The sequence below is a fragment of the Esox lucius genome, chromosome 12 (genome assembly GCF_011004845.1).
Source record: "Esox lucius isolate fEsoLuc1 chromosome 12, fEsoLuc1.pri, whole genome shotgun sequence".
Classification (NCBI taxonomy): Eukaryota; Metazoa; Chordata; class Actinopteri; order Esociformes; family Esocidae; genus Esox; species Esox lucius.
The window spans coordinates 25591829-25616967 of record NC_047580.1 but is presented as its reverse complement, the minus strand read 5'-3'; the positions used below and the strand labels follow the sequence as shown (position 1 = coordinate 25616967).

The 25139-nt window shown below is 41.5% G+C and overlaps 1 protein-coding gene across 2 annotated transcripts; it reads left to right on the top strand.

Moving 5' to 3' along the window:
• The first annotated feature begins 3235 nt into the window (after nt 1-3235).
• On the top strand, nt 3236-16890 carry pan2 (poly(A) specific ribonuclease subunit PAN2). Of its 2 annotated transcripts, XM_010890586.4 has the most exons (26): nt 3236-3477; nt 3984-4284; nt 4447-4616; nt 5314-5434; nt 5588-5665; nt 5776-6046; nt 6140-6485; nt 8184-8280; nt 9420-9542; nt 9667-9786; nt 9881-10009; nt 10128-10324; nt 10921-11069; nt 11173-11279; nt 11376-11474; nt 12622-12719; nt 12906-13047; nt 13170-13307; nt 13424-13483; nt 13602-13692; nt 13924-14081; nt 14282-14425; nt 14608-14787; nt 15856-15949; nt 16079-16270; nt 16418-16890. In XM_010890586.4, the coding sequence occupies exons 2-26, from the start codon at nt 3997-3999 to the stop codon at nt 16450-16452; spliced, it is 3627 nt and encodes a 1208-aa protein (XP_010888888.1). In that variant the 5' UTR covers nt 3236-3477; nt 3984-3996; the 3' UTR covers nt 16453-16890. The 2 variants fall into 2 exon arrangements, with proteins under 2 accessions (XP_010888888.1, XP_010888887.1); XM_010890585.4 differs by having other exon boundaries at nt 3237-3477; nt 16079-16890.
• The last annotated feature ends 8249 nt before the right edge of the window (nt 16891-25139 follow it).

Below are 25139 nucleotides of genomic sequence, written 5' to 3'. Positions count from 1 at the left end.
ATAAATATTTTAATGCGGTCATTTAACTTTTTTATATAAATACATTAATATATAAATAGAAATACATATATAAATACATTCCTAAATATTAATAATTGTTCCATAGTGGAACGAAGGCAGATATGTATGTTCTAAATGTTTATAAAACGCTTAAACAACACACAACAATATTTTCTGACCATACTGACCAAATTGATCATACATTAAAAGTAGATGTCTAAGTTATCTAATGCTGAAACAGACCTCAGATCAATTTGCCAGCTTTAGATACAATATGTATTTATATGTTATGTTTAGCAGGATCACCAGGCGCAAAGACGCGAGCCATGAGGATGGAGAATGAGAACAGCTTCTCAATGCTATCATGACATAGTCCTGGCTCTTCCCAGCTATGTACTGTTGACCAATTCTCGTCAGAGTCAGGACTGGAATCCTACAAAATAATAAGGGGAAGGAATATGCTAACAATCAGTTAAAAAGACAGAGAAAATTCAAATACTAAATATAAATTCAGATATCAGTAGGTTTAGACATGAATAAAGAAAATTAATCTACCTTCATATCAATAAGGAGTTCTTTCACTACTTTGTTCACCGTCTTTCCAACTTTTTTACAGTTCTTCTTGAACTGACTAATTGTACCGAATACAGTCCTGTAGTTCTTCAGAGCAGAAACCATCTTCCGAAAGCAAGGCTAAGAGTGATCATGTGGTAAAAATGCAAAAGAGTTTTAATCAAGGCAGTTGGACAAATAATGGAACTGGTTTTGGTTTTAACAACTGTGAAAATGTGCATCTTACTATATTTATAACCACTGTGCAGCAACAAGAGACTTACCATTGAATCTAGTCTTAGATTTGTTGGATCACATTTATCTCTGGCTTCCACCACCACTGTTGGCATTTTGACATCTCTTTCCACAGTTTTCAAGTGACTGAACTCCTGCAGGCCAGGATTTACAGCTTTCAGAGCAAGATACAACACAAATGACCTAATTACCTAACTAACCAATCCCCCCCAAAATAAATAAAAACATAATAAGCCGGTATCCTAAAGGACAACTTCAGTGCAGTTCTATCATTACCGTATCATAATTTACACTGACTCCAGCTTTGTAGAAGAACGTCTCCTAAATGTAAATGTATAATTATCGTTCACCTCCTTACTACGAATAATAATCCACTCACCTCAATTAAGAGACGTTTAGCAAGGTTATTCAGTTTTAGAGAGCCCTCTTTTATTTTATTCCAACTGATTCCGGCTGTTTGGTTTACTGGAGCACTGAATCCACCTGTAAATATCGAAAGAAGGGTAACAACTGTTGTGAACGACAGGAACATGACTCTGATTTCTTCAATACCTGATTGCAGTTCTGCAGGTCCGTGTGGCATGGTTTTATTGTGGCTGTTTCAGTGACACTGCAGCGGAGTCCCATTTACTTGTACTGCAATGAGTCACGCAAGGACTTTCCCAACGCATCCTTCAGGTGTGTTTTTATCCCGAGGTTCAAATTTCGGTTTTCATTTTCATTAATAGTGTCCATCCCATAGTAGGCTAACTATTTCAATGACAAATGTAAGTTTTACTATAGCATATATATAAGTTTTACTATATCATATATGTTCACCTTACACAAAGAACAGTGCAAGATTAACTCTGCAAGTTAAAAGTCTTAATTAGCATGACAGACCCCAAACCCCGCTTATTAACATAAGGAGAAGTTAAGTGTTCTAAATGCTGTTTCGTTTAATTATAAAAGGGTATTTAATACAGCTATATTTAAGTACAAATTATAGGTTTATCACTTGAATGGTGCAACATGATGATACATAAAAAAATAAAAACGTTTAGTATGATGTGGTTTAACATGTTTACGTAAATTAGGGCAACAACAATGAATAGTGATTCAAACTTGAATTAAGAATTTCCATTGATGACATTTCATCAATGACTCCTGTTTGTTAGTTCTGTCATCATCGTTGACGGATGGATTTCCTCCTTTGTAACATAGGCCTAGTTTGCGGTTAGTTTGGCACGTGTAGAGGCTACACACTACAGCCCATTGTCAAGGAAGTGAAATTAAAATTCACATTTGTTACATGAAGAACTACTCTGAAATGTACAGTCGAGTGTTAACTTCCCGCTTGCTTCTTGAGCCCCTGCCAAATTCTCTTGAACAGAAAAATATTTTGATGACCACTAAAATTAGATCTATAGGGCAATACTGAAAAGTACACAGGCAAATACCACAATGAATGATGTTCTTACAATTTTAGAGAACATGTTTCTCATATTAACATGATTTCATATGACAAAAAGAAATGCACAGAAATTAAATGAAATCCACTGGTCTAGTATGTAGAGCCTAAAGAATTCGGATCAAATGTAAATATGACGCCTGTTTTTTATTGGTTGACAACAAAACAACTTCAAAAACAACAAAAACTTGCATATCTTTGATACCCTATCATGTTTTACACATTTAAAGATCTAGAAGAGTCATAAGCATTGGCTTGACAACAGAAATACAATGTTTTGTTTTTTTTTACTAAGTCTACTTAACATGCCAGAGGTAATAAAGTTTAGGTAAGTGTTTATCTAGTCATATTGAGAACAAGATCTGTACAGATAACACTCGAATGAAATAAAGACACACATCAACATAAAATGCAAACAAAAAAGTTTTTTAAACAATAATGCATTAAATTCAGCTATGTATCTCACTTAACACCGGACCGGTGCTTACTGAAAACCCGTGCACTCATATTTTGTATTTTATAGAGTACGTCGTTAATATTAAAGTCAATAAAAATTATTCACAAAACACTTAAATTAATAAGCATAAACCAAAAAGGGAACGAAGGAAAAACAAACAAAATCCATATTGTTGCGTAACAATAATATACTATTTACAAGTGATGGTAATTGTTCCCCTTTCTCTGCTTTCGAGGTCGTAGATACAGTGCATGCGGTTCTCTCATGGTTTTCTACGTGCAGTCAGTTAGTTGCTATTGCTAACGACATCACTATCTAATACTTTTCAGTTAGACCTATAAGCACAAAAGTATCCAATTTAGAATGTTAATTAGTTTAAATATGTTACAGAAGGTGTAGAATCTGGTCGGTATGCAGTCTGCAACGTTTTTCTTGGTAAAATAAATGTTGAATTGTGTCACTTTGTAGACGTATACCATTTGCTCCGGAAGTACTTTGGTCTTGTTCAATGACGGAAGAAGAAGCGAGATGTCCAACTCCATATTTTTTCTTCTTGTTAAATTCGGAGTTACCTACATTGTTGAAGTTGCTATCTCACTAGTGTCTATGGGAGAGTCACCCCGTTAAGTAGACAAGAACTGACCTTTAGAAAAATGTTTAACAGCTTGAGTGAAGTAGCTTAATTGATATACCATCTTTGGTATTGTTATTATTACGAATGAAACAGTAATGGATCCTGTGAAACATACGATACTAAATTAGAGTAAGACGCTTTTTGAGACAGCGTACTTTATAGTTACATTTGGATAACATTTAATTAATGTGTTTCTATTGACTTCAAGCATGGTATTTCTTTAGGATGTATTTATCGAAGCGGCTGCTGTTGTAACACCTGCTTACTAACGTTTGCTAGCTAGATACTCCGGCAGCAGTTGTTTAAAAGAGAGTTTTATTTTGGCCGATACAGTTAAATATTTTCTTTGCATTAATGAGCACAACACTGTTACTGTATTCCAAAAAAAGTGTTAACCTTGCGGTATTGTTGCCTAAAACACATTCAGACCAGAAACAATAACAATCGTCTGTTAGCTTTGAAGTTCCCCAAAATGCTGAGTTTAGCTAGCTACTTCAACTGTTTGGATTGACCGCTGACAATTCCAGTTCAGTTGATCGTGATACGCAAAGAGGCCATTGGCGTTATGTAATTCATAGTCTGTACAAGCCGAGATGCAAGCACATTTGAACATCATCCACCCATTTTATTTCTAGGTAATCTCTCTTCATGATGAACTTTGACGGTATGGACTCGGGGATAGGTGAATACGCACCCACTCTGCATGGGAGTCTAGAGCCGGGTATGGAGACCTCAATGGACCCACGGCTTAATCCAGGCTTGTTGCAAGGTGTGGAGCTTGATTCAGATGGCCTTCCCGTGGCCGTTCCCGAGTCTGTGCACATGATGGAAGGCATGTTCTCAGAGCTCCACAGTGTGCATGCAGAGGTTGGCGTTCCTGTTACAGCAACCCACTTTGATTTGCAGGAGGAACTGCTTTGGATGGGAAACCACAGGGTAGGAGACAACATCTCATGACTTGGTATTGCTTTTACTTAGAATATGAAATGCATCCATGTTTTATGCATTTGTGGTTCAGTTGACACCACATTTCCAAGGTTGACTATTAAGCTAGTTTCTCCTGTGGTAACATGTTTCCCTTGCTCTCTCTTTGCAAAGGGGCATGCGATGTCCTTCTTTGGTCCCACAATGGGCCGCTACTCTTCATTCCAGGCGCACTCAACTGATGACATTCGTCAGATTCAGAGCATGGAGACGGGTGTTCTGTTTCTCTCCAAGAGTAATCTCAAGTGCCAAACGCGTGGAGGCCTTGTCATGTTCGACTACCCGTGAGTTGGGTGCAAATGCTGTTGCTCATTATTCTTCCTGGCAGTTTGGTTTTGAAAAAAACTGTTTTTGTTGTCCATGTGGACTGTGCACCAAGTTTCCAAGGTGTTTGCAGCGATCATTTCAAACAGGAAGTTATAGTGAAGTCGTATTTAACATTAGTCTGGATGTGCATCTTCAGTTCCATAAAGTCAAATCTAATAAGGCGATACCACATGGTGAGCCCCCGCCAAATGTACTAATTTCAGAATTAAACCAATGTAACATCCATGAAAAAACATTTGTTAAATCTTGTTCATCATTGTTTCATCTTGAAACTTTCTCTTTAAAGCCAATTTTCATCGTAAGGTTTAGTTCTGGGATGTACAGAGTTATTTTGGATTCAATTGGACAATATATGCTGAACTCCATTCTTACACATGGCAGTACTATTCTTAGATCTAAAGATCAAAATAAAAAAAATCAACCATTTGTGAATAATCATGCTGGGATTTTCTTTGCCCTACAATGAAAAAGACTGACTTCATCCAGTGTCTAGAAAAACAGATATGCAGGACAGGCACACATACTAGCTATATTGTCCTATTTGCACATTTTATATTTTCAATTGGACAGTACCATTCATAGATTTTTTTGGGTTGATTCTGTGAGACACCAAAGATGATTTTGCATTCCAATGTACACAATACTGTGTTTCAGAATGGAGGAGGGAGCTGACATGCATAGTCTGCTTATGACCGACAACAACACAATGCTCATGGGTGGACTACAGAACTATGTGCTTGAATTTGACCTTAATACTGTGCAGCAGACACAAAAGGTACTGCATGACACCAGCATGTGTATATAACTACAAAAATAACTCTGTTCATGCAATATATACTTGTGCTGTCAGTTTTGACATATTTGCTCTTGCAAGTAAGTGATTGGACGGTTTAATAATTGTAATGTGATCTTCCCTTCCCATGCTCAGTTCACTGTCGAAGCTCCAGGGGTAGCTATAATGCGACAGTCTAACCGTTTCCTGTTCTGTGGGAACACATCTGGGAAGGTCAGGACAAAAGGGGAGGCCCAAGGCAACCCTTTTCCTCAGAGTTTGAAAGTATTTTTTTCATCCTTAAGCATTCATATATATCACAATGTTTTCTTCCATAAATTCAGGTGTCGCTTTGTGACTTGCGCACTTTCAAGCTTGAACATGAGTTTGATGCCTTCTCCGGTAGCCTGTCGGACTTCGATGTCCACGGCAACCTCCTTGCGGCCTGTGGCTTCTCCAGTCGAGGGTTGAACGGACTGGCATGTGATCGCTTCCTCATGGTGTTCGACTTGCGCATGATGCGCGCCGTAACACCTCTTCAGGTGCATGTGGACCCCCTTTTCTTGCGCTTCATTCCTACCTACACGTCACGTTTGGCCATCATCTCACAGACAGGTATGATAAAGGAGGGAACGTGTTGGTTGTACATTCTTTCACCTGTAGTTCTCGGAGATGACAGAAAACTGACCTCTTCCCCTCCATCCCCAGGACAGTGTCAGTTCTGTGAGCCCACTGGGCTAGCCAATCTGGCAGACATCTTCCATGTCAACACTGTGGGCCAGTTGCTCATGAGCTTCGACGTGTCCTCCAGCAAGCAGGCTTTGGCATTTGGCGACTCTGGGGGAGGTTTGCACCTTTGGTCAGATGCCCCAGAAGTCTCTTATAATGGTTATTCCCGGGAGACAGAGTTTGCTCTGCCCTGTCTGGTGGACTCCCTGCCCCAACTAGACTGGAGCCATGACCTGTTGCCTTTGTCCCTCATTCCCATGCCCTTGACTAACTCAGAGCCACTACTATCAGACTGGGTCACCACACAGGCCACTCCCAGCCCTAGGTAGGTAACACTTTGTTTTAACATTTTTGTTTGTCTTTTTGGAACTTTTTCACTGCACATTCAGGAGGGGTAATGTCAACTAGGAAGGCTCTGCTCTTTGTTTCTTGATATATGTAATGAAATGAAGAATGTTTGATTTATATAGTAACAGAATAAAATAAACATATCTTTTTTTACAGGGGCCAATGTCAATGATGATATTCTAGCATCAAAATTGACTAAAAAGTGTAACTAGTATTTTTTTTCTCATGGTCAGTCTTATACAAAAGTAAGACCTGTGAGATGATTAGGAAAAAATGGGGTCACACAATTAAGGGCTTAAAATGATACACTATGTATAAGCTCTGAGTAATGGGCAAACAATGATACACTCTATGTATAAGCTCTGTGAAATGGGCATACGACGATACACTCTATGTATAAGCTCTGAGAAAATGGCAAACCACCAAATTGCGTGACACACACCAACCTCCAGACAATGATGATGACTGAATATATTGAGGAGAGTCAGAAATGTTTATGTACTTGATTTGGAGAATGAACAAGGTAGGATCCTGAATACAAGTTACCATAAGCTACAAGGGGAAGAGAAACATTGAGGCAGTCTGTCAGATATTGATAAGAATTAATGTTAAATGACAACCGGAAATCATCCTCAGTTAAATATATATAGGTTAGTCACAACAGCCAATAACCATTCTGGTTCCACTGTGAGACAACCAGTAAATGACCACCAAACGCAATGCTTTTACAGACAATTTCTGCAGGATTGTTGAAAATGACGTCAAAGACACTGAAACAGAAACGCCGAAAGAAACTCCTATGACAACGAGATGTTAGAATAGCTCCCTACGACCTATTATCACATCTCTTGATTATCATCAAAAAGTCATGAAGGAAATCACGTGTCTATATAAAATGTGAATTGTTGTAGACTATATGAATTGTTGTTGCTGAGAAATTTCTAAAGGGGACTTTCATCATTAACAGAACATTGACACTACCCTAGAAATCCATCAGCTGCAGTGTGTGTACATGAGTCACAGGCTTAGAAATCCATCAAATACTTATTTTGCTCATTAAAATGCAAATCAATTTATAACATTTCTGACATGCTTATACCTTTTTTTTTGGTGGAAAGTTGTTTGGAATCATAGAAAATCACAGAAAAGGACGTGAGAACTTTTTAATACAGTCCCCAAAATACCCAAGCATGTCTCCTCTCTGAAGGCAGACAAATTGTGACAGCAATACATTCTGTGATCCAACATTTCTAAGAATGTGGACCATCACATTCAAATGATGGTGGACAATTTTGATCTAAGGCCAGCAACTCGTATGCCTACAAAGCTAACCAGGGTGGTCAGGTGGTGAGCATGACCCCACTTACTAGCCCTAGATAGGCTATCCAAAGTCAAAATTACTTTGTGGGTTGGCATTCAAACTTGGCAAAGGCAAATAGGCGAAGCTTGTGATTTAGCCTAAGCTGCTTCCAGACAAGCAACATGGTTATGTAAGAGTGTAAGTGACTTTAAAATGTTTCAACAGACTCCCATGTTAAAGCCTGCCTCCAAGACTCAAATCTCATTCTAAGTCGCATAACTTAATCCCAAGGATTGAATCTGTGGTTAAATCAGTGAACTCTGATCCCTTTTCAAGCAAATCCATAGAGTATTTGTCTCACTTCTTTCTCTCTAGACGCGCACCCCCAGTGGACCCAGAGATACTGCGCACGATGAAGACCGTGGGGTTCATTGGTTACGCCCCTAATCCACGCACTCGACCCCGGAACCAGGTACTCCAACCATCAACACATTTACCCTGTTGTCACATTAGAGGCCGCTGGTTGTCACGCGTTTTAGAGTTGTCCAGGCGTTTTTATCCTAATAGATCCTCTTCAGTTAGTAAATGGGCTAGCCCAGAAGATTCATTTAAATGCATGGTAGTAGAGACATACAGTAGGTAATGCATTTCCTGTTTTTGTTTCTGTCAGGGATGTAAATATGTCATTTGATATCAGAAGTTGTGTAATTCAATTGGTCAAGATAGTCATTTACATTTTATATAGTTATTACATATTGTTTATGCACATTATCTATAAATGGCCTCTAAACTATATGTATAAACAGACCTTAAATGTCTATATACATCAATCAATTTGATTTATAAAGCCCTTTTTACAACAGCAGTTGTCACAAAGTGCTTTTACAGAGAAACCCAGTCTTAAACCCCAAGGAGCAAACAACAGTAGTGTTGAATTTGGTGGACATAACATGTCAATACTTACAACATACTTAAATCCTATAATCAGTTCCTTTCCACTGCAAACCAATGGAGCAGCAGTGTATGTTTGGACGAGTCACAGGCTTAGAACGGTGTAACGCCCCAGGTCACAAATGGTCAGCACACTTGATCATACTTTGGGAGTTTAATCGTTTTACTTCCGTCTGTAGTCTCGTGTTTTTACGGAAGAGACCGGGCGATGTTGGGGTGTAAGGGGGCGCTAGTCAAAGTGTTGTGTGCTGGATTCTTACCTGTGCCTGTTCCGGTCTGTGTGTCCTGATCAGATGGACCACAGGCCACCCCTTCAGGGATTTCGGTTAGCAGCAATTGGATTTGTGTTGATTGTGCTGGCCTACTTCATTCCAACGTTTGGTAGTAATGATCAATATTTTTGTCTTATGATAGCGTTCTTTCCAACCAGTTATTACATACGGATCCGTCTAGAATTAGGAAATAATAATGCTGGACTATGCAAAGTGATGGAGCTATGTGACAAAAGTTGAGAACCGCCACAAGAATGGTGACCGTCTGGGATCTGGTGCCCTCTACAACCATCATTATGATGCTTAACATCTCAGTAAGGCCCATTGCCCATGGGTGTTTTTGGTTGTTGTGACTGGCCTTTCGTGATATGTTTTGCTCTGGCTTTAGATTCCTTACAAAATCAAGGAAGTTGAACTGGACTACGACAACTACAACCAGGGTGTTCCTGAGTCCCCTAGTGGCCGAGATGAGGAACCACATCTCTACATGGTGCCCAAGAAATACAGAAAGGTGTGTCTTTTTACTAATTTATGTTATTTGACTGTAAATTGTGTTGTAAATATGTGTTGAGCCGATGTTTGGTTCACTGGGGATTTTGGTGTAGGCGTGTTTTTGATTATTATGCCTTCCTTAGGTCACAATCAAATACTCAAAACTTGGGCTGGAGGACTTTGACTTTAAACATTACAACAGAACACTCTTTGCTGGCCTGGAACCTCACATTCCCAATGCTTACTGCAACTGCATGATCCAGGTGAGAACGTGAAGATGCCACACAGATTATAATCAATCAAGCTTATGGTGGACAATTGAATGATTATTTCCCCCCTGTGTGTCTGATTGGTTAGGTGTTGTATTTTCTGGAACCAATCCGCTGCCTGGTCCAGAACCACCTTTGTCAGAAGGAGTTCTGTCTGGCATGTGAGCTGGGGTTCCTCTTTCACATGCTGGACCTGTCACGAGGAGATCCCTGTCAGGTAGTCCCCCCGTGGCACTTCTCCTGTCCTGTCTGTGTACCCTTACAAAATATCACACTCTGTCCTTAACAGAGCCCCTGTCATTCCAACCACGATCCACTCTCACTTCTCCCACAAGGCCAGTAATTTCCTCAGAGCTTTCCGAACTATCCCGGAGGCGTCTGCCCTGGGCCTGATCCTGGCTGACTCTGACGAACAGACTGGGAAGGCCAGACTGGGCCGTCTCATCCAGAGCTGGAACCGCTTCATTCTCACCCAGCTCCACCAGGAGACCCAGGAGCAAGAGGGGCCTCAGGCCTACAGAGGAGCCAGCAGGTGACTCCAACTGTACTAACATTGTTACAGAGTCCTTTTTATTTACTGTACTAACATTGTTACAGAGATCTTTTTATTTACTGTACTAACATTGTTCCAGAGACCTTTTTACTTACTGTTCTAACATTGTTACGGAGACCTTTTTACTTACTGTTCTAACATTGCTACGGAGACCTTTTTACTTACTGTTCTAACATTGCTACGGAGACCTTTTTACTTACTGTTCTAACATTGCTACGGAGACCTTTTTACTTACTGTTATAACATTGCTATGGAGACCTTTTTACTTACTGTTATAACATTGCTACGGAGACCTTTTTACTTACTGTTATAACATTGCTACGGAGACCTTTTTATTTACTGTTCTAACATGGTTACGGAGACCTTTTTACTTACTGTTCTAACATTGTTACAGAGACCTTATTACTTACTGTTCTAATATTTTTCTAACATCATAAAGTACTTGCAATGTTAGGAAGCAAATCAGCTTGTAGGATCACTAAAGTGTTTCTTTAGCTCTTACTCGATCTTTGATTAATCTGTTTAGTGATGAACTTGCCTTAATTGTGTTTTCTCTTTTTGATGCTGTGTTACAGTGCTCAGGGCTCCTCGGGTGAGTCTGTCATCGGAAGGCAGTTTGGCTGTGAGGTTGAGAACAGCAGCCTGTGTCGCTGTGGAAAGGAGACCGTGCGTTCATCTCTCACCTTGCTCTTTACCATGCATTACCCTGAGCAGAGCTCACTTGGTACGTTTCGCCCTGGTTCTGTTGACTGGCCAGCGTTTGGCCAGCGTCACTTGGATTTACTGACGACATCTTGATGATATCCCGGCGTGTCTTTTCCTGTTAGATAAGACGATAAAGGAATATGACTTTGCTGAGATCCTGAGGAAGAGCATATGCCTGGAGCAGAGCACACAGGCTTGGTGTGAGAACTGTGAGAAGTACCAGCCCACTGTAAGTGACACATGCTTCAGACTGGTTGTGTGTTCATTGTTGGATTGGAATTGGTGTTGGTTTTCCATTGGTTTTCCTGAACCGATCTGTCTTCAGGTGCAGACTCGGAACATCCGCTGCCTTCCTGATGTACTGGTCATTAACTGTGAGGTCAACAGTGTCAAAGAGGCAGAGTTCTGGAAAGCCCAGGCAGAGGTAGGCCCAAAATCCAAAACAAATTCCACAGGAAAATCATCATAATTGACTCCTCTACAGTAATGGCTGAGTACATACTGTTATTCCCCACCAGCAGGGGAGTTCCTAAGGTCATTCAGTGACTTTCCCATTAAGTCTCTTGGAGGGCTTTGGAGTGACCTTACCCATGGTACTTTTTTATGATGGTTAAGAGATGATGGTCCCAAGGGAATATTCTGTGGCTGACGTGAATTTGCCTTTAAGTTCCCTAAGTGTGTCACCTCCAGAGCTAAAGGGATTCTGAACGTCATTTGTTTAATAGTTTTACAGAGTGTCACATAGCTGAGATCGGTGTTCACTGAGCGTGATCCGTCTCGCAGTTCAATGTTTGATGTCATAACCGACCCAGTCAGATATCAGATCGGTTCTCGGGCATTCGGTTTGAATATATTCCTGAAGACCTCTGATGTCAGAAACTTGTTAGGACATTGGACTTTCATCTTATTAGTTTTTAGGGTGCTGTGTGACTTTCCCAAAGTAATGTTCAGTGGGTGGCTTTTGTCTAGTTGTCTGTAGGTTAATAGATTGGTTTACTTAATTGAGCAATAGGAGTTTGAGTTTTCAGTTCAGTTGCTTAATCTTGTTTAAATGTTACTCCTGAATCACTATGATAAATATAATATTTTTTCTTTTATATATTTAACATGCTTTTGCTTAGATTTACTTTCAAGTGTAAAGTGTATCAATACAGGTAAAATGATTCATTGAGAAAGACAACATGGTGTAGCACAGAAGTATTCAACCCTCTCCTCAGGGACCACTGTATTAGATGTACTAGCACATCTGATTAGACTTGTCTGAAATGTTTTACCTTCCCCATTTCATGTACACCTGTCCATTAGTAAACGGTCTTAGCCAGAGTAACTTCCAGTTATGAGTGGATACATTTTCATACTCTTTCAACCTGGCCTGTTGTGGTACTGTACTAAAACCCACAGCCCTGGCATTGCCAGCGCCATTCTCTTCATCACAGCATGTTCACAGTCTGTTTGCATCTGTAGGTGAGCCGGCACTGACTCTAATCCCACTGATGTTGGATGTGCTTCCAGTGTCGGTTATTTTTAGTGCAAACCTATTACAGTCGGTCAACCTTTTTCTCTGCCCACAGTATGCTTTCATCAAGGCCAAGAAGAAAGAGGAAATGGAACCACCTAAGTCCAAAGAACCTCCACCTCCACCACCACAACCAACTGAGTGGTGCTTAGAGTACGGAAGATGGAAACTCACTGATTTACGCTCATAGGCATATTGATGGGAAAGATGGTTTAAACAGTAATCGACTGGCAGATTGATTTTGAAATGTTAACCTGTGTCAGAGTCAGGTTCAAATCCATGCTTCACTGAAATTCAAATTCTCCTCATTCCTCTTTTGATTACCTCCATGTTGTTTAGGGAGGAGCTGGTGAATACTGAGGGCCTGACCTTTGACACCAGGGTGGAGGACCTGCGTCACGTCTGGATCCCTCTCACTCTGAAGATGTCCATTAGCAAAAGCCAGGGCCTGGAGGTGACCAGCTGGCCTGAGGGAGAGGAGGTGAGTGAACGAACCGCTACTCCGACATCAGATACATTGGCTTACTCACTAAGTATGTTTCAAAGACTTCCATTGGTTGTATTGAAATCCGGTGACAACAATATTTTAAAAAATCTTTTTAGCTGAGCTCAACTGAGGAGGCCGAAGGAGCGTCCCTTTATGACTTGGTGGTTACCGTGCCTCATATACTGGATGCTCGCACTGGGGGCAACCTGGTAGCACACATCAAAGTGGGAGAGACTTACCATGTCAGAAAGGAGGTGAGGAATATGTCTGTTAAGAGCCAAAAGACCGAAGTACATCCACGGACATCCAGAGAATGTGCTTATTATAATAGTAGTGTTACTGATTATCATTTTTGACCTTTCTGTTTCAGGGGGTGACACACCAGCAATGGTATCTTTTCAATGACTTCCTGATTGAGCCAATTGACAAGGTTATATTTACTGACTCGCTGAATGAACGCATCAGAAACTTATGTATAAATCGTACGAACTCTTACCAATTCCTGAAAATGAATTGTAACTGAATGGCTGGATTGTGTTGTGTCTTAGGCTGAAGCAGCACAGTTTGATGTAAACTGGAAGGTTCCTGCCATCCTGTATTACGCCAAGAGAAACTACCACAACAAATATGACCTACGCAGTAAGTAATTTACCTGTTATTTGACTTATAAAAAAATAAATAAAAAATAATTTGCAGGTCAAGTTCAATGTGACCATACACTGAACTATACAAACAGGTGGTGTTCCCTCATATAAAAGAAGCAGTAATTTCAGTCTTAGACATTTGCCTGCCTTTATTGGAAGATGGGGGCCGATGGCCCTGCTCTGTATGCTGCCACCTTAACATATACCGCCTGCCTGTCTGTGCCAGTTAAAAACCCTATTGAGGCCAGTGTGCTGCTGACGGAGGCGTCACTGGCACGGAAGCAGAGGAAGAGCCACGCTACATTCATCCCCCTCATGGTCAGTGAGATGCCCCAGGCTGGAGACCTCGTGGGACTGGACGCTGAGTTCGTCACCCTCAACCAGGTCAGTCTACCCGGGAAGGGGTTTGCAAAGTTAGGAACTGGCATCAGATGTTTACCTGCCAAGGAGGTTCCTTTAGGTACTGGATCGGTTTGCGTCACCCTAGCGACGTAACCGTTCTGATGCTAATCAGCAGCTGTGCATCAGGGAGCTCTGCTCGGAGTGCCACGGTTTAAAACCACGGTTTATCTGTGTACACGTAGGAGGAGGCGGAGCTACGCAGCGACGGCACCAAGTCGACCATTAAGCCCAGTCAGATGTCTGTGGCGCGGATCACATGCGTGCGCGGTCAGGGTCCCAACGAGGGAGTGCCGTTCATTGATGATTACATCTCCACTCAGGAGCAGGTAATGTGCGCCTCTTGGCCTGGCTATGATAATGTGAATAATAAGCACAAAGATGGTTGGGTCTCCAGATAATTACTGCTATGCCATCAAATGTTGCATATCCAGAAACGGGGCATCCTCTATAACAAAGGGAGCTGTGTTAAATTCACCTTTGTTTATTCTTCATTGTTCCTCTGATGCAGGTGGTGGACTATCTGACCCAGTACTCAGGCATTAAACCAGGGGACCTGGATGCTAAGATTTCCTCCAAGCACTTGACCACTCTGAAGTCAACATACTTGAAACTGCGTTTTCTCATTGACACTGGAGTTCGCTTTGTTGGCCATGGTTTACAGAAAGACTTCCGGGTTATAAATTTGCTGGTAAGTCTGCATAATGAATTAGAAACCAGACAAGCCCAGTTCAGCCGGCACGCAATTGAAAGTGACAAATGTTGTCGCCTGCACTGGATTCAAACCGGGGTCACCCACATGAGAGGCTGTGTTTTTAGGCACTATACCACGGAAATGCACGCCTATCAAGTGTCGGTACAGCATCTCCACATTAGATCATTTTGTCGCGCATTAACATCACTGTTTATTTGGCTCCATTATTTGCAGATAGTTGTGTTGGCTTTAAAAAAATTTGAAAGTGCTTTACTTAATACTTTTTACGGTCTCAATCTGTCCAGGAACCAGTCCTGTTACAGTAAAGGGGATAGTTCGTCCAAAACTCTAATTTCTCTAAAAGTCCACTGCCTAAGAGATATTCCTGAAGGCACATAGTCATTTTCATCCAGATCCATGAATGGAAGCGGTTCATACCGCTATCGCAAAGCTGCATTGTAGGCAGAAAACTACAATAAAAATGTAAAATACAATTTTATAAAATCTATGCTACTGCAACAGATTACCAAATGTAGTTTGAAGTGTTTTGGAGTAGTGTTCTGCTTTCAATGCAGCTTTGCGATAACTGTACAAATCGTTTCTATTCATGAATTTGGACAATGCCAATAACGCCAATTACTGGCTGGGACAGAGCTGAATAATGGATTGTTTGAAAAATTGTATCTGTGTTTTCAGGAATATATCTTGTTAAGTGGACTTTGAAAAGAAAATGCATTTTAGACTAACTATCTCTTTAACTATTAAAGAGGATAAAGGGGAACAACGGTCACATTATAACCTCATACAAACGTGCCCTCATAACACAATCAGGTGTGCTGCCAGTAAGTTGAGTAGGGGGTTGTAGTAGCACTGCTCAGTCTAAAATCAGTTGCCACTGTTATTTGTCTTCTCAACCAGTGATTTGTTTGCAAGGTGGGACTTTTCAGATGGAAGGAGATTTCTGTTGGATGATCATGTGACTGTTGTTCCCCTTTAACATTAGAAAGAGCCATTTCAGTGGCGGCACTGTGGGAGCTCATCTGTGTTTTTATTTACTTTGCTCAGGTTCTAAAGGATCAGGTTATCGACACAGTCTACCTGTTTCATATGCCTCGTAAGAGGATGATCTCTCTGCGCTTTCTCGCCTGGTATTTTCTGGGTAAGAGCCTATAGTCCTTCACCCCCGTTTTGCACAGAGAAGTTGCTTCTTAGTCTGTCATCTACCAAATGCCTCCATGTCACATATAATTGTGTAATGATTTTAAAACTCTAACTTTTGGTTTCCCAGACCTTAACATCCAGGGAGAGACCCATGACAGTATTGAGGACGCCCGCACGGCCCTTGCTCTGTACAGGAAGTACCTGGAACTTTGCTGTGGAGGAGGGAATGATGAGGTTCGCAAAGTTCTGAAGGGACTCTACGAGAAAGGTCGCAAGCTAGACTGGAAAGTCCCAGACTGCGACATAGGAGATGGTCAAGGTAGCCCAAAAAGTACAAAACTGGCAATGCATTAAAGGGTTTAATGTTGGTTGGGTCTGCTTAAAATTGGGCCTAACTACACTTCAGTATATGGAGGTACATGGTGTCTGTCAATCCACGCTGATTGAATGTAGTCCCCTCCCACAGGTACAGCTGTATTTCCCTCTGTCATGGGACAGTAAAAGTACCTAAAGACATTCCTGCCAGACTGATGAAAGTTCTGAATCATGTTATTATCTCAGTTTGAACTAGCCTTTTATTTTGTTACAACCAATACTCACAATGTATTGACTCCCATGACGTATGAAGTAGATAAGTCATTAACCAGAGCAGAGTGCCGAAAGAGGTTGTGTCCATTTCCCGACTTTCTACATTGTATTGCTCGTCTGTACAGTACCTTGATCTGACTTAGCCATTCAAGTTTTGAATAAGGACAGAAAGGTTCTGATATTCTCAGAACTATATCTGATGACATTTTTTAGAGAATGTGTTACATTTGTGTTTGTCAGTATGATGTACATTATGCTGTTTACATGGGCAAAGAACTGTATTTTGAAAATGTGATGACATTTTTATAGTGTTGTTTCTTGATGTCTGAAATAAAAGCGGACTACATTTTATGTTGGTGGAAAAGCTATTTATTTAAAGCTAGAATCCTTAGTTGCTAACCCTGAGAGCTGAATGGCTGAAAGTCATGATAAATAACTTCTATAAATACAGTACTGTGCAAAAGTCTTAGGCACCCAAAAATCCAACTAATTACATTTATTTGGGTAGTGTTCTCAGTTGTAAAAATATATATTACTCTTGAGCCTTATTGCTTGTGTATCATTACTAATATTTTATACATATATTATTAATTATCATGTGCAGTTTGCCTTTGTTTAATAAGCACAGCATCCTCCGGGTTAGCGTACATTATATTTTACAAGCTGTTAGAGGGGAAGTCATACTCTCTGTCTCTGACTCTTTCTTCTATTTGCAGATTTGTTTTGCTTAATGTGCTGATGGTGTACCCTTTGCGTTCAGAGGTAGTGTCACCCACTTATAGTAATGACAAAATAATGTCAGTGAGCAAACACTGTATAGCATCAAAACATTGTTAAATTATGATTTTGATATAATTGATCATACAGTTGTGGCTTCAAAGAAATGTTAGGCTTTGACTGTTATTTATCCCTTACACATACTAGTGTAGTGGGTGAAACCTGAACGTGTGATTGCACAGCGCCTTCTGCTGATCATACTTGGAAATGTTTGATATATTTCTGTGACATCTGTTTGAGTTGTCACCAAGGGTCTGGCAAGAACAGAAATGTACGTATCTATTGTCCAAAATAGGTATAGTATCTCGACAGCTCCCCTGAATGCAGTTGTCCGTTTATAACGTTAATGGGCCTACAACTGAGCCACAGATTGATTTGATTCTTGCTATAGTTGCGTTGCACATATAATCAGATCATTCTATTATGTTTATATTTCCAGTTCCCTAAGTGAAGGAACAAAGTATAAAACTAAATGGCTACAGTTAAACCCGTTAATTCACTGAAAATGCTGACAGGATGAAGTTGTAAACTAGGGTTAAAGGTGTCTGCAAAACCGGCACTAGGTATTCAGTTGAATTCAACGCAGACAAGGTGTACATTAAATGCATGGATTTTTCCCCACTTGCTTGACTGAAACAGAGCTGTGAGCAGTATGGTCTTGTACAAAACTATTCTGAGGACCACTAACCCCAAGAAAGAGGTGCACAGATGCATCAAACATGATGGCCAGTAACCTCTTTTCTACACCACGTGTCCTCTCTCAGAACTGCTGTTTCAAGATCTCTGATATCCCTCATGCTTCAGGCAACTCTTCATATAATGTTCTTAAAAGACATTGGCTGCCAAGTGAAACAGATTAGATACTACTCTGTCCAGATGCTTCTGAAATAAAAACATGATGTTCTATAGCTGTTTGCTGTTACATACCTGGCTACCTGCCAAACTTTTTCGAATTTACTCTATATAAACTAATTGGTTAAACGCAATATTGTTATCTGTTGACTTTTTACCCAACTTTTCTACACCGGGACTCTATTTGGACATAAATAATGGAACTTCTCACCATTCCCTGAACACCCGAAGCTAAGTACCATTATTATGCCTTATCACAGTAGTTGTTGTAGCTACAATACTGAGAACCATGGATGTAGCACAAAATTCTGGGCCCTGTACATAGGCGGTCTCTGAGGGCCCCTCCCCACTTTATTCAAGATTCAAACATTTTTTGAGGGCCCCTCTACACATTAGGGCCCTATATACTTAGTACCCCCTTTCCCCCCAGTCCAACGCCCCTGCTGAGAACTGTCATCTTCAGGTAAAGATAGCAGAGTTAGAGGCTCGACTTCAGACGCAAATGTCAGGCAAGGATTTTGTTAGTGTAGAATTGTAAAATAACTGCATCTGTGCCACCAGGAAGAAACGACAGTGTTGTTAGCCACCCGGCACAGCTCCTGCAGCCGGGCAAGAACTTTAAATGCCGTCGACCAGTTAAACCTGTGTTGCTGCTATAGCCGACTGAGATGTTCAACAGATTTCCCCCACTGGAGTCGGAGTCAAGGCCCGAGCCGTCTTCGGAGGGGAATGATCGGCAGGCATGTTCTACCGGTGGCCTAGAAAAACTGAAAACTCGGCAATTCCATTACCCGCAGTATTAGATTAAAGAATCAGCCGGCGATCGTACACTGTTTACCAGAGCCACGGACGTAGCCGCAAATTTGGGGCTGGTGCTAGCGAAGTCTAAAACTGGCAAGTACAGAGATATTGTTATTCACGTTGGCACCAACGACGTTGGGATGAAACAGTCAAAGGTCTAACCTTGTAGTCATGGCAGATGGTATTCCAATTTTTGGCGATTTCAATATTCATATGTAAAAGTCCAATGATCCTTTTCAAAAAGCCTATGAAGCCATAATTGACTCAATGGGTTTTATCCAACATGTCTCAGGTCCAACACACTGCCACAACAATCACACCTTAGATTTAGTCCAGTCACGAGAAATAGATATTGTAGATCTAATAATTTCCCCCCAAAATCCTGGATTATCGGAACACTGTCTTATTACATTTACAGTTAAAACAAGAAATCCACTTGCTCCGCAAACAATGAGTTTCAAAAGCCATACAATAAATTATCGGACTACAAATAGATTCCTTGATATTCTTACTAGCTCGCTCATCAGCGACAGAGTAAATAAATCTGTAAACGATCTAATCGAGAATCTAAACTCAACACTGCGAAATACTTTAGATATGGTTGCACCACTAAAAACTAAAGAAATTCCGCAACAGGAAACTTGCTCCCTGATACACAGACAATACTAGAGCACTCAAGCAAGCCTCCAGAAAATTGGAGCGAAAGTGGCGTTCCACAAAGTTGGAAGTATTCAGACTAGCGTGGATAGACAGTACACTACAATACCGAAAAGGACTCACATCTGCTCGATCTGCGTATTCTCCAACCTGATTGAGGTGAACAAAAACAATCCAAAATGTATCTTCGATACAGTTGCAAAGTTAACAAAAAAGCAACGCTCAACAAATGAAGTTGGTTTTCACTTTAGCTGTAATGAATACATGAACTACTTTGATGAAAAGATCATCACCATTAGAAAACAAAAAACTCTGACTCCTTAAATAGTTATAGTCCCCAAAATCTTAGTTGTCCTGAACCTCCCTGACCAGGTGTCAATGGGGACACTTGTATTTTTTGTATCCCATATCGCTCGACACATTCACTAAATTTGTAATGAGTTCTGAACCCACAAATTGTCAGCTAGACCGGACTACAACAAAATTACTTAAGGAGCTATTTCCTGTGCTAGGTCTGACAATGTTGAACATAATAAATTGCTCCCTTTCCTTCGGATGCTACAAAATCACACAAAAAAAGCGGAAATTAAGCCTCTTCTAAAAAAAATCTCATCTGGATCCAGACATATTAAACAATTATAGGCCAATATCGAACCTCCCGTTCCTCTCAAAAATGTGTTTCCCAACAACTGGATGCCTTCCTGAAGACAAATAACATTTATGAAATGCTCTAGTCCGGTTTGAGACCCCATCATAGTACTGAGACTGCACTCCTGAAGGTGACAAATTACCTTCTAATGGGCTCAGACAAAGGTTCTGCATCCATCCTGTTGCTTCTTGATCTTAGTACTGCTTTTGACACTACTGATCACTCCCTTCTCTTAGAGAGACTGAAAACCCATATTGAGTTACATGGATGTTCTTGCTTGGTTTAAATCTTATTTATCTGATAGATATCAGTTCGTATGTGTGGATGGCATATCCTCTGACAAATCAAAGGTATGTTTTGGTGTTCCTCAAGGCTCTGTCCTGGGCCCATTACTGTTCTCACTTTATATGCTGCCTCTGGGTGATGTAATCCAGAATTACAATGTCAATTTTCACTGTTATGCTGATGACACAGTTATATATTTCAATGAAGCATGGAGAAGCCCCAAAATTAGCTACTTTGGAAGCATGTGTTTTAGATATTAGGAAGTGGATGACAGAGAACATCTTGCTTTTAAACACAAGAAAAACAGAAATACAAATTTTAGGACCCCAGAAACAAAGTGCTTTGTAGGCAGATCTGTGAACCTCGACGGCTACATGGTCGTATCCCAAAAAACGGTAAGAAACCTCAGCGTTACCCTTGACCCTGACCTTTCCTTTGAAAATAAGAGTTGCTTGTTTTCATATTCGAAACATTGCAAACATCTGAAACTTTCTATCAAAAACGGATGCAGAAAAACGAATACATGCTTTTGTTTCTTCTATATTAGATTACTGCAATGCTCTTCTTTCTGGTTACCCTGATAAATCAATAAATACATTTCAATTAGTGCTGCACACGGCTGCTAGAATCCTAACTAGAACAAAAAAATTGAACACATTGCTCCAGTTCTAGCCTCTTTACACTGGCTGCCTGTTAGGGTTAGGGCTGATTTTAAGGTTTTATTGTTAACCTATAAATCAATATATGGTCTGGCTCCTACTTACCTAGCTGAAATGATACAGCCATACATACCTACACATAACCTTAGGTCGCAAGATGCAGGCCTTTTAATTGTACCTAGAATTTCTAAACAAACAGCCAGAGTCAGGGCCTTCTCTCATAGAGCTCCGCTACTGTGGAATGATTTGCCAATTAAGGTTAGAAATGCAAACTCAGTGCAAACTTTCAAGTGTCTACTAAAGACTCATCTCTACAGCATGGTCTATGATTAAGTGTAGTCTGGCCCAGGGGCGTGAAGGTGACCAGAAAGGCTTGATAATGTCTTGCCAGGTGGGCTCTCATCGCCATTGGGATGCCCTCTCTTCAATGCCATTCGGGGGCGGAGTCACTGGCTTGTTGTCTCTCTGTTGCGCACTTGTGCAACTGGGCTGTACTCTGCTGGCAATACTCACCCCTATTTCAGGGTGGTTGTGGTTGGTGGTCGTCCCTTTGGTTGATGCTTGGTAATGTGGGTGGGTTGATTTCCTGCCTGTTGGGCCCTGTCCGGGGCCTCCCCCGGATAGGGCCACAGTGTCACTGGACCCCCGTCACAGCCCCAAGGTCTTACGCTGCCATATTATTGTTCTGGGGGAGTAGGGTCAGTTCTCCTTCTCCACTATAAATCCCTGTAGATCTAAGGAATGCATTTTCTATATTTTCCCTGTCTCCTGCCGTTTTAAACTTAGGAGGACATGAGGTCTTGGCCCACACCTGAGGAGTACCAAGCTTGAAAGACCTGTTGCTGTCCCTGTCCAAAGTCCTCCTGGTTGTGTTGCAGATCCGTACGATACCTGACAATTTCAGCTGCCACTGTGTTGTCCCTGTCCTTTGTCCATCTGGTCATGCTTCTGACCTGGACTAAATTTAAATAGACTGGACTCAGCCTACATGCATTTATTATTACAATTTTTACTCTTAATATGTTCACCCGGCACAGCCAGAAGAGGACTTGCCACCCCTCTGAGCCTGGGTCCACTCTAGGTTTCTTCCTAAATTTCGGCCTTCTTAGGGAGTTTTTCCTAACCACTGAAATTCAACACTACTGTTGTTTTCTCCTTGGGGTTTAAGGCTGGGTGTTTTGTAAAATCACTTTGTGACAACTGCTGATGTAAAAAGGGCTTTATAAATACATTTGATTGATTGATATTCAGCTAGCTACATATAGCATAGCATAGCATCATCTTCCGCTTATCCGGAGCCGGGTCGCGGGGGCAGCAGTCTAAGCAGGGATGCCCAGACTTCCCTCTCCCCAGACACTTCCTCCAGCTCTTCCGGGGGGACACCGAGGCGTTCCCAGGCCAGCCGGGAGACATAGTCCCTCCAGCGTGTCCTAGGTCTTCCCCGGGGTCTCTTCCCGGTGGGACGGGACCGGAACACCTTCCCAGGAAGGCGTTCCGGAGGCATCCGAAACAGATGCCCAAGCCACCTCAGCTGACCCCTCTCGATGTGGAGGAGCAGCGGCTCTACTCTGAGCTCCTCCCGGGTGACCGAGCTTCTCACCCTATCTCTAAGGGATCTCCCAGCCACCCTGCGGAGAAAGCTCATTTCGGCCGCCTGTATCCGGGATCTTGTCCTTTCGGTCATGACCCAAAGCTCATGACCATAGGTGAGAGTAGGAACGTAGATTGACCGGTAAATCGAGAGCTTCGCCTTGCGGCTCAGCTCTTTCTTCACCACGACAGACCGATACATCGACCGCATTACTGCAGAAGCTGCACCGATCCGTCTGTCAATCTCCCGTTCCATCCTTCCCTCACTCGTGAACAGGACCCCTAGATACTTAAACTCCTCCACTTGAGGCAGGCACTCTCCACCAACCTGAAGTGGGCAAGCCACCCTTTTCCGACTGAGGACCATGGCCTCGGATTTGGAGGTACTGATTTTCATCCCCACCGCTTCACACTCGGCTGCAAACCGTCCAAGTGCATGCTGAAGGTCCTGGCTTGAAGGGGCCAACACGACAACATCATCCGCAAAGAGCAGAGACGAAATCTCTGTGGTCCCCAAACCTGACACCCTCCGGCCCCTGGCTGCGCCTAGAAATTCTGTCCATAAAAATTACGAACAGAACCGGTGACAAAGGGCAGCCCTGCCGGAGTCCAACATGCACAGGGAACAAGTCTGACTTACTGCCGGCAATGCGGACCAAGCTCCTGCTTCGGTCGTACAGGGACCTGACAGCCCTTCTAGCTACATATACTGTAACTAAAATAACTAACATTGTCTGTGCTTCGGTCAGTCAGCACTGAAAATTGTCTAAACCATCTCTCATCTTCGCTCTGACTCAATCCAAGACTACCCAAAACAGATGAGAGAGCTTTTCTTTACCTAGTTTTTGTCTACAAAAGGCAAAAGAATGCCAAAGTGGTTTGAGCTTTTTCTTCGTCTGACAAGGCTACGTTTGCTGACAAAATTTACCAGGAGCTGTGCAATTCTACTCACACATTTCTGTGTGTAGCATGGTATATGCACTCTTGAAGAGCCTGGAGAATGGCGTTCGGTCATCAGTTAGAGCAGATGGAAAAACCACACTCTGTACTGACACGTTTGGCAAAGGTCAAAGAAATGTCATTTGATTAGGAATCCTCATCCCTTTGTCTGGCACCTGCTGATCATATTATTGTACAATGTACTGCTGCAGGAACAATGTTGTGCAATAGAACTGGACCAGGCAAAGCAGTGCAGAGGTCCATCTATGTTAATCATCAGTTACAAGCAAAGTCAACTGATGAGCGGCATTACCACTTTTTCCTTTGTTGTTAAATTGTTGTTCATGAAGACAATGGGGGTAGTCACCGACTGTTAATATATTTACTGTATATTCAGATTCCACATATTGTTTCATACATTTCTTAGTTTGCAGTTTAAGGATAGTTAATGTTCACATACAATTGGTCAGACTCTCGTTCAGAGACTGCTTCTACGGTCTATCACCCTGTCTAAGTAGACTTGCAATGCAGCCATTCTCTTCCAACACCTTCAAACTCATTTGGAAAGAGCTTATCTGACCTTCTGTCCCTGGAACCTGCAACAAAAAGGGCCAAGAGGTAGCCTTTCAACAGCACCAAAGCCAGTTAAGACCAAATCTAGGACTATCTGCTGTAGTGGTAATTATCTTGACCATCTGAGATTCACGATAAGAGTCCACAGGATCTTGAGATTTAGCTGTTGTCGAATAACCTTGTTCTTTCAGAATCCAAATAATTGACATTGGCACCACACAATTCAATGTAGCCTGTCAAACTGCATTTCTGAATTTACTGTTGGAGGATGTAGAATTAATTAATGATAGTTATTTTGCTTACTGTAATTTTAAATACATTATGGTTCTGTACAATAGTCAAGTGAAATCTGTACATTACACACAAGTTAACAACTAGCACTTGCTTACCACAAGTTAACAACTAGCATTGTGTTGTGGAGATAAAATGCTATCCAGTGCTTGTCTCTGCAACTAAAAAGTAAGATATCAGGTAGCCTAACAGTAAGAGCATCTGACCTCAAAAACGTTATATATAATCTATACAATCTATATAGTTTGTTCTCGGTTTCCATTGCCCTAAATGACAATCTTTCCCACATTTAACTTACTATTGTTAAAGTGTTGAAAGAGAAAAGCAAAAGACAAAAGGACACACGTATTGCAAACCATTTTAATAGTAGAGTGCCTTTCTGTGTGTGTTGGGGGGGGGGGGGGGGGGGGGGGGTTGGAGTCCAAGTGTTGCTTGTATTGGAATGGATGAGGGGGCAGATGTCTTTGGTCCATACTTGAAGATTGAAGGAGGGGGGTGGTGAATGAATTGTAGACAAGAGAAGGCAC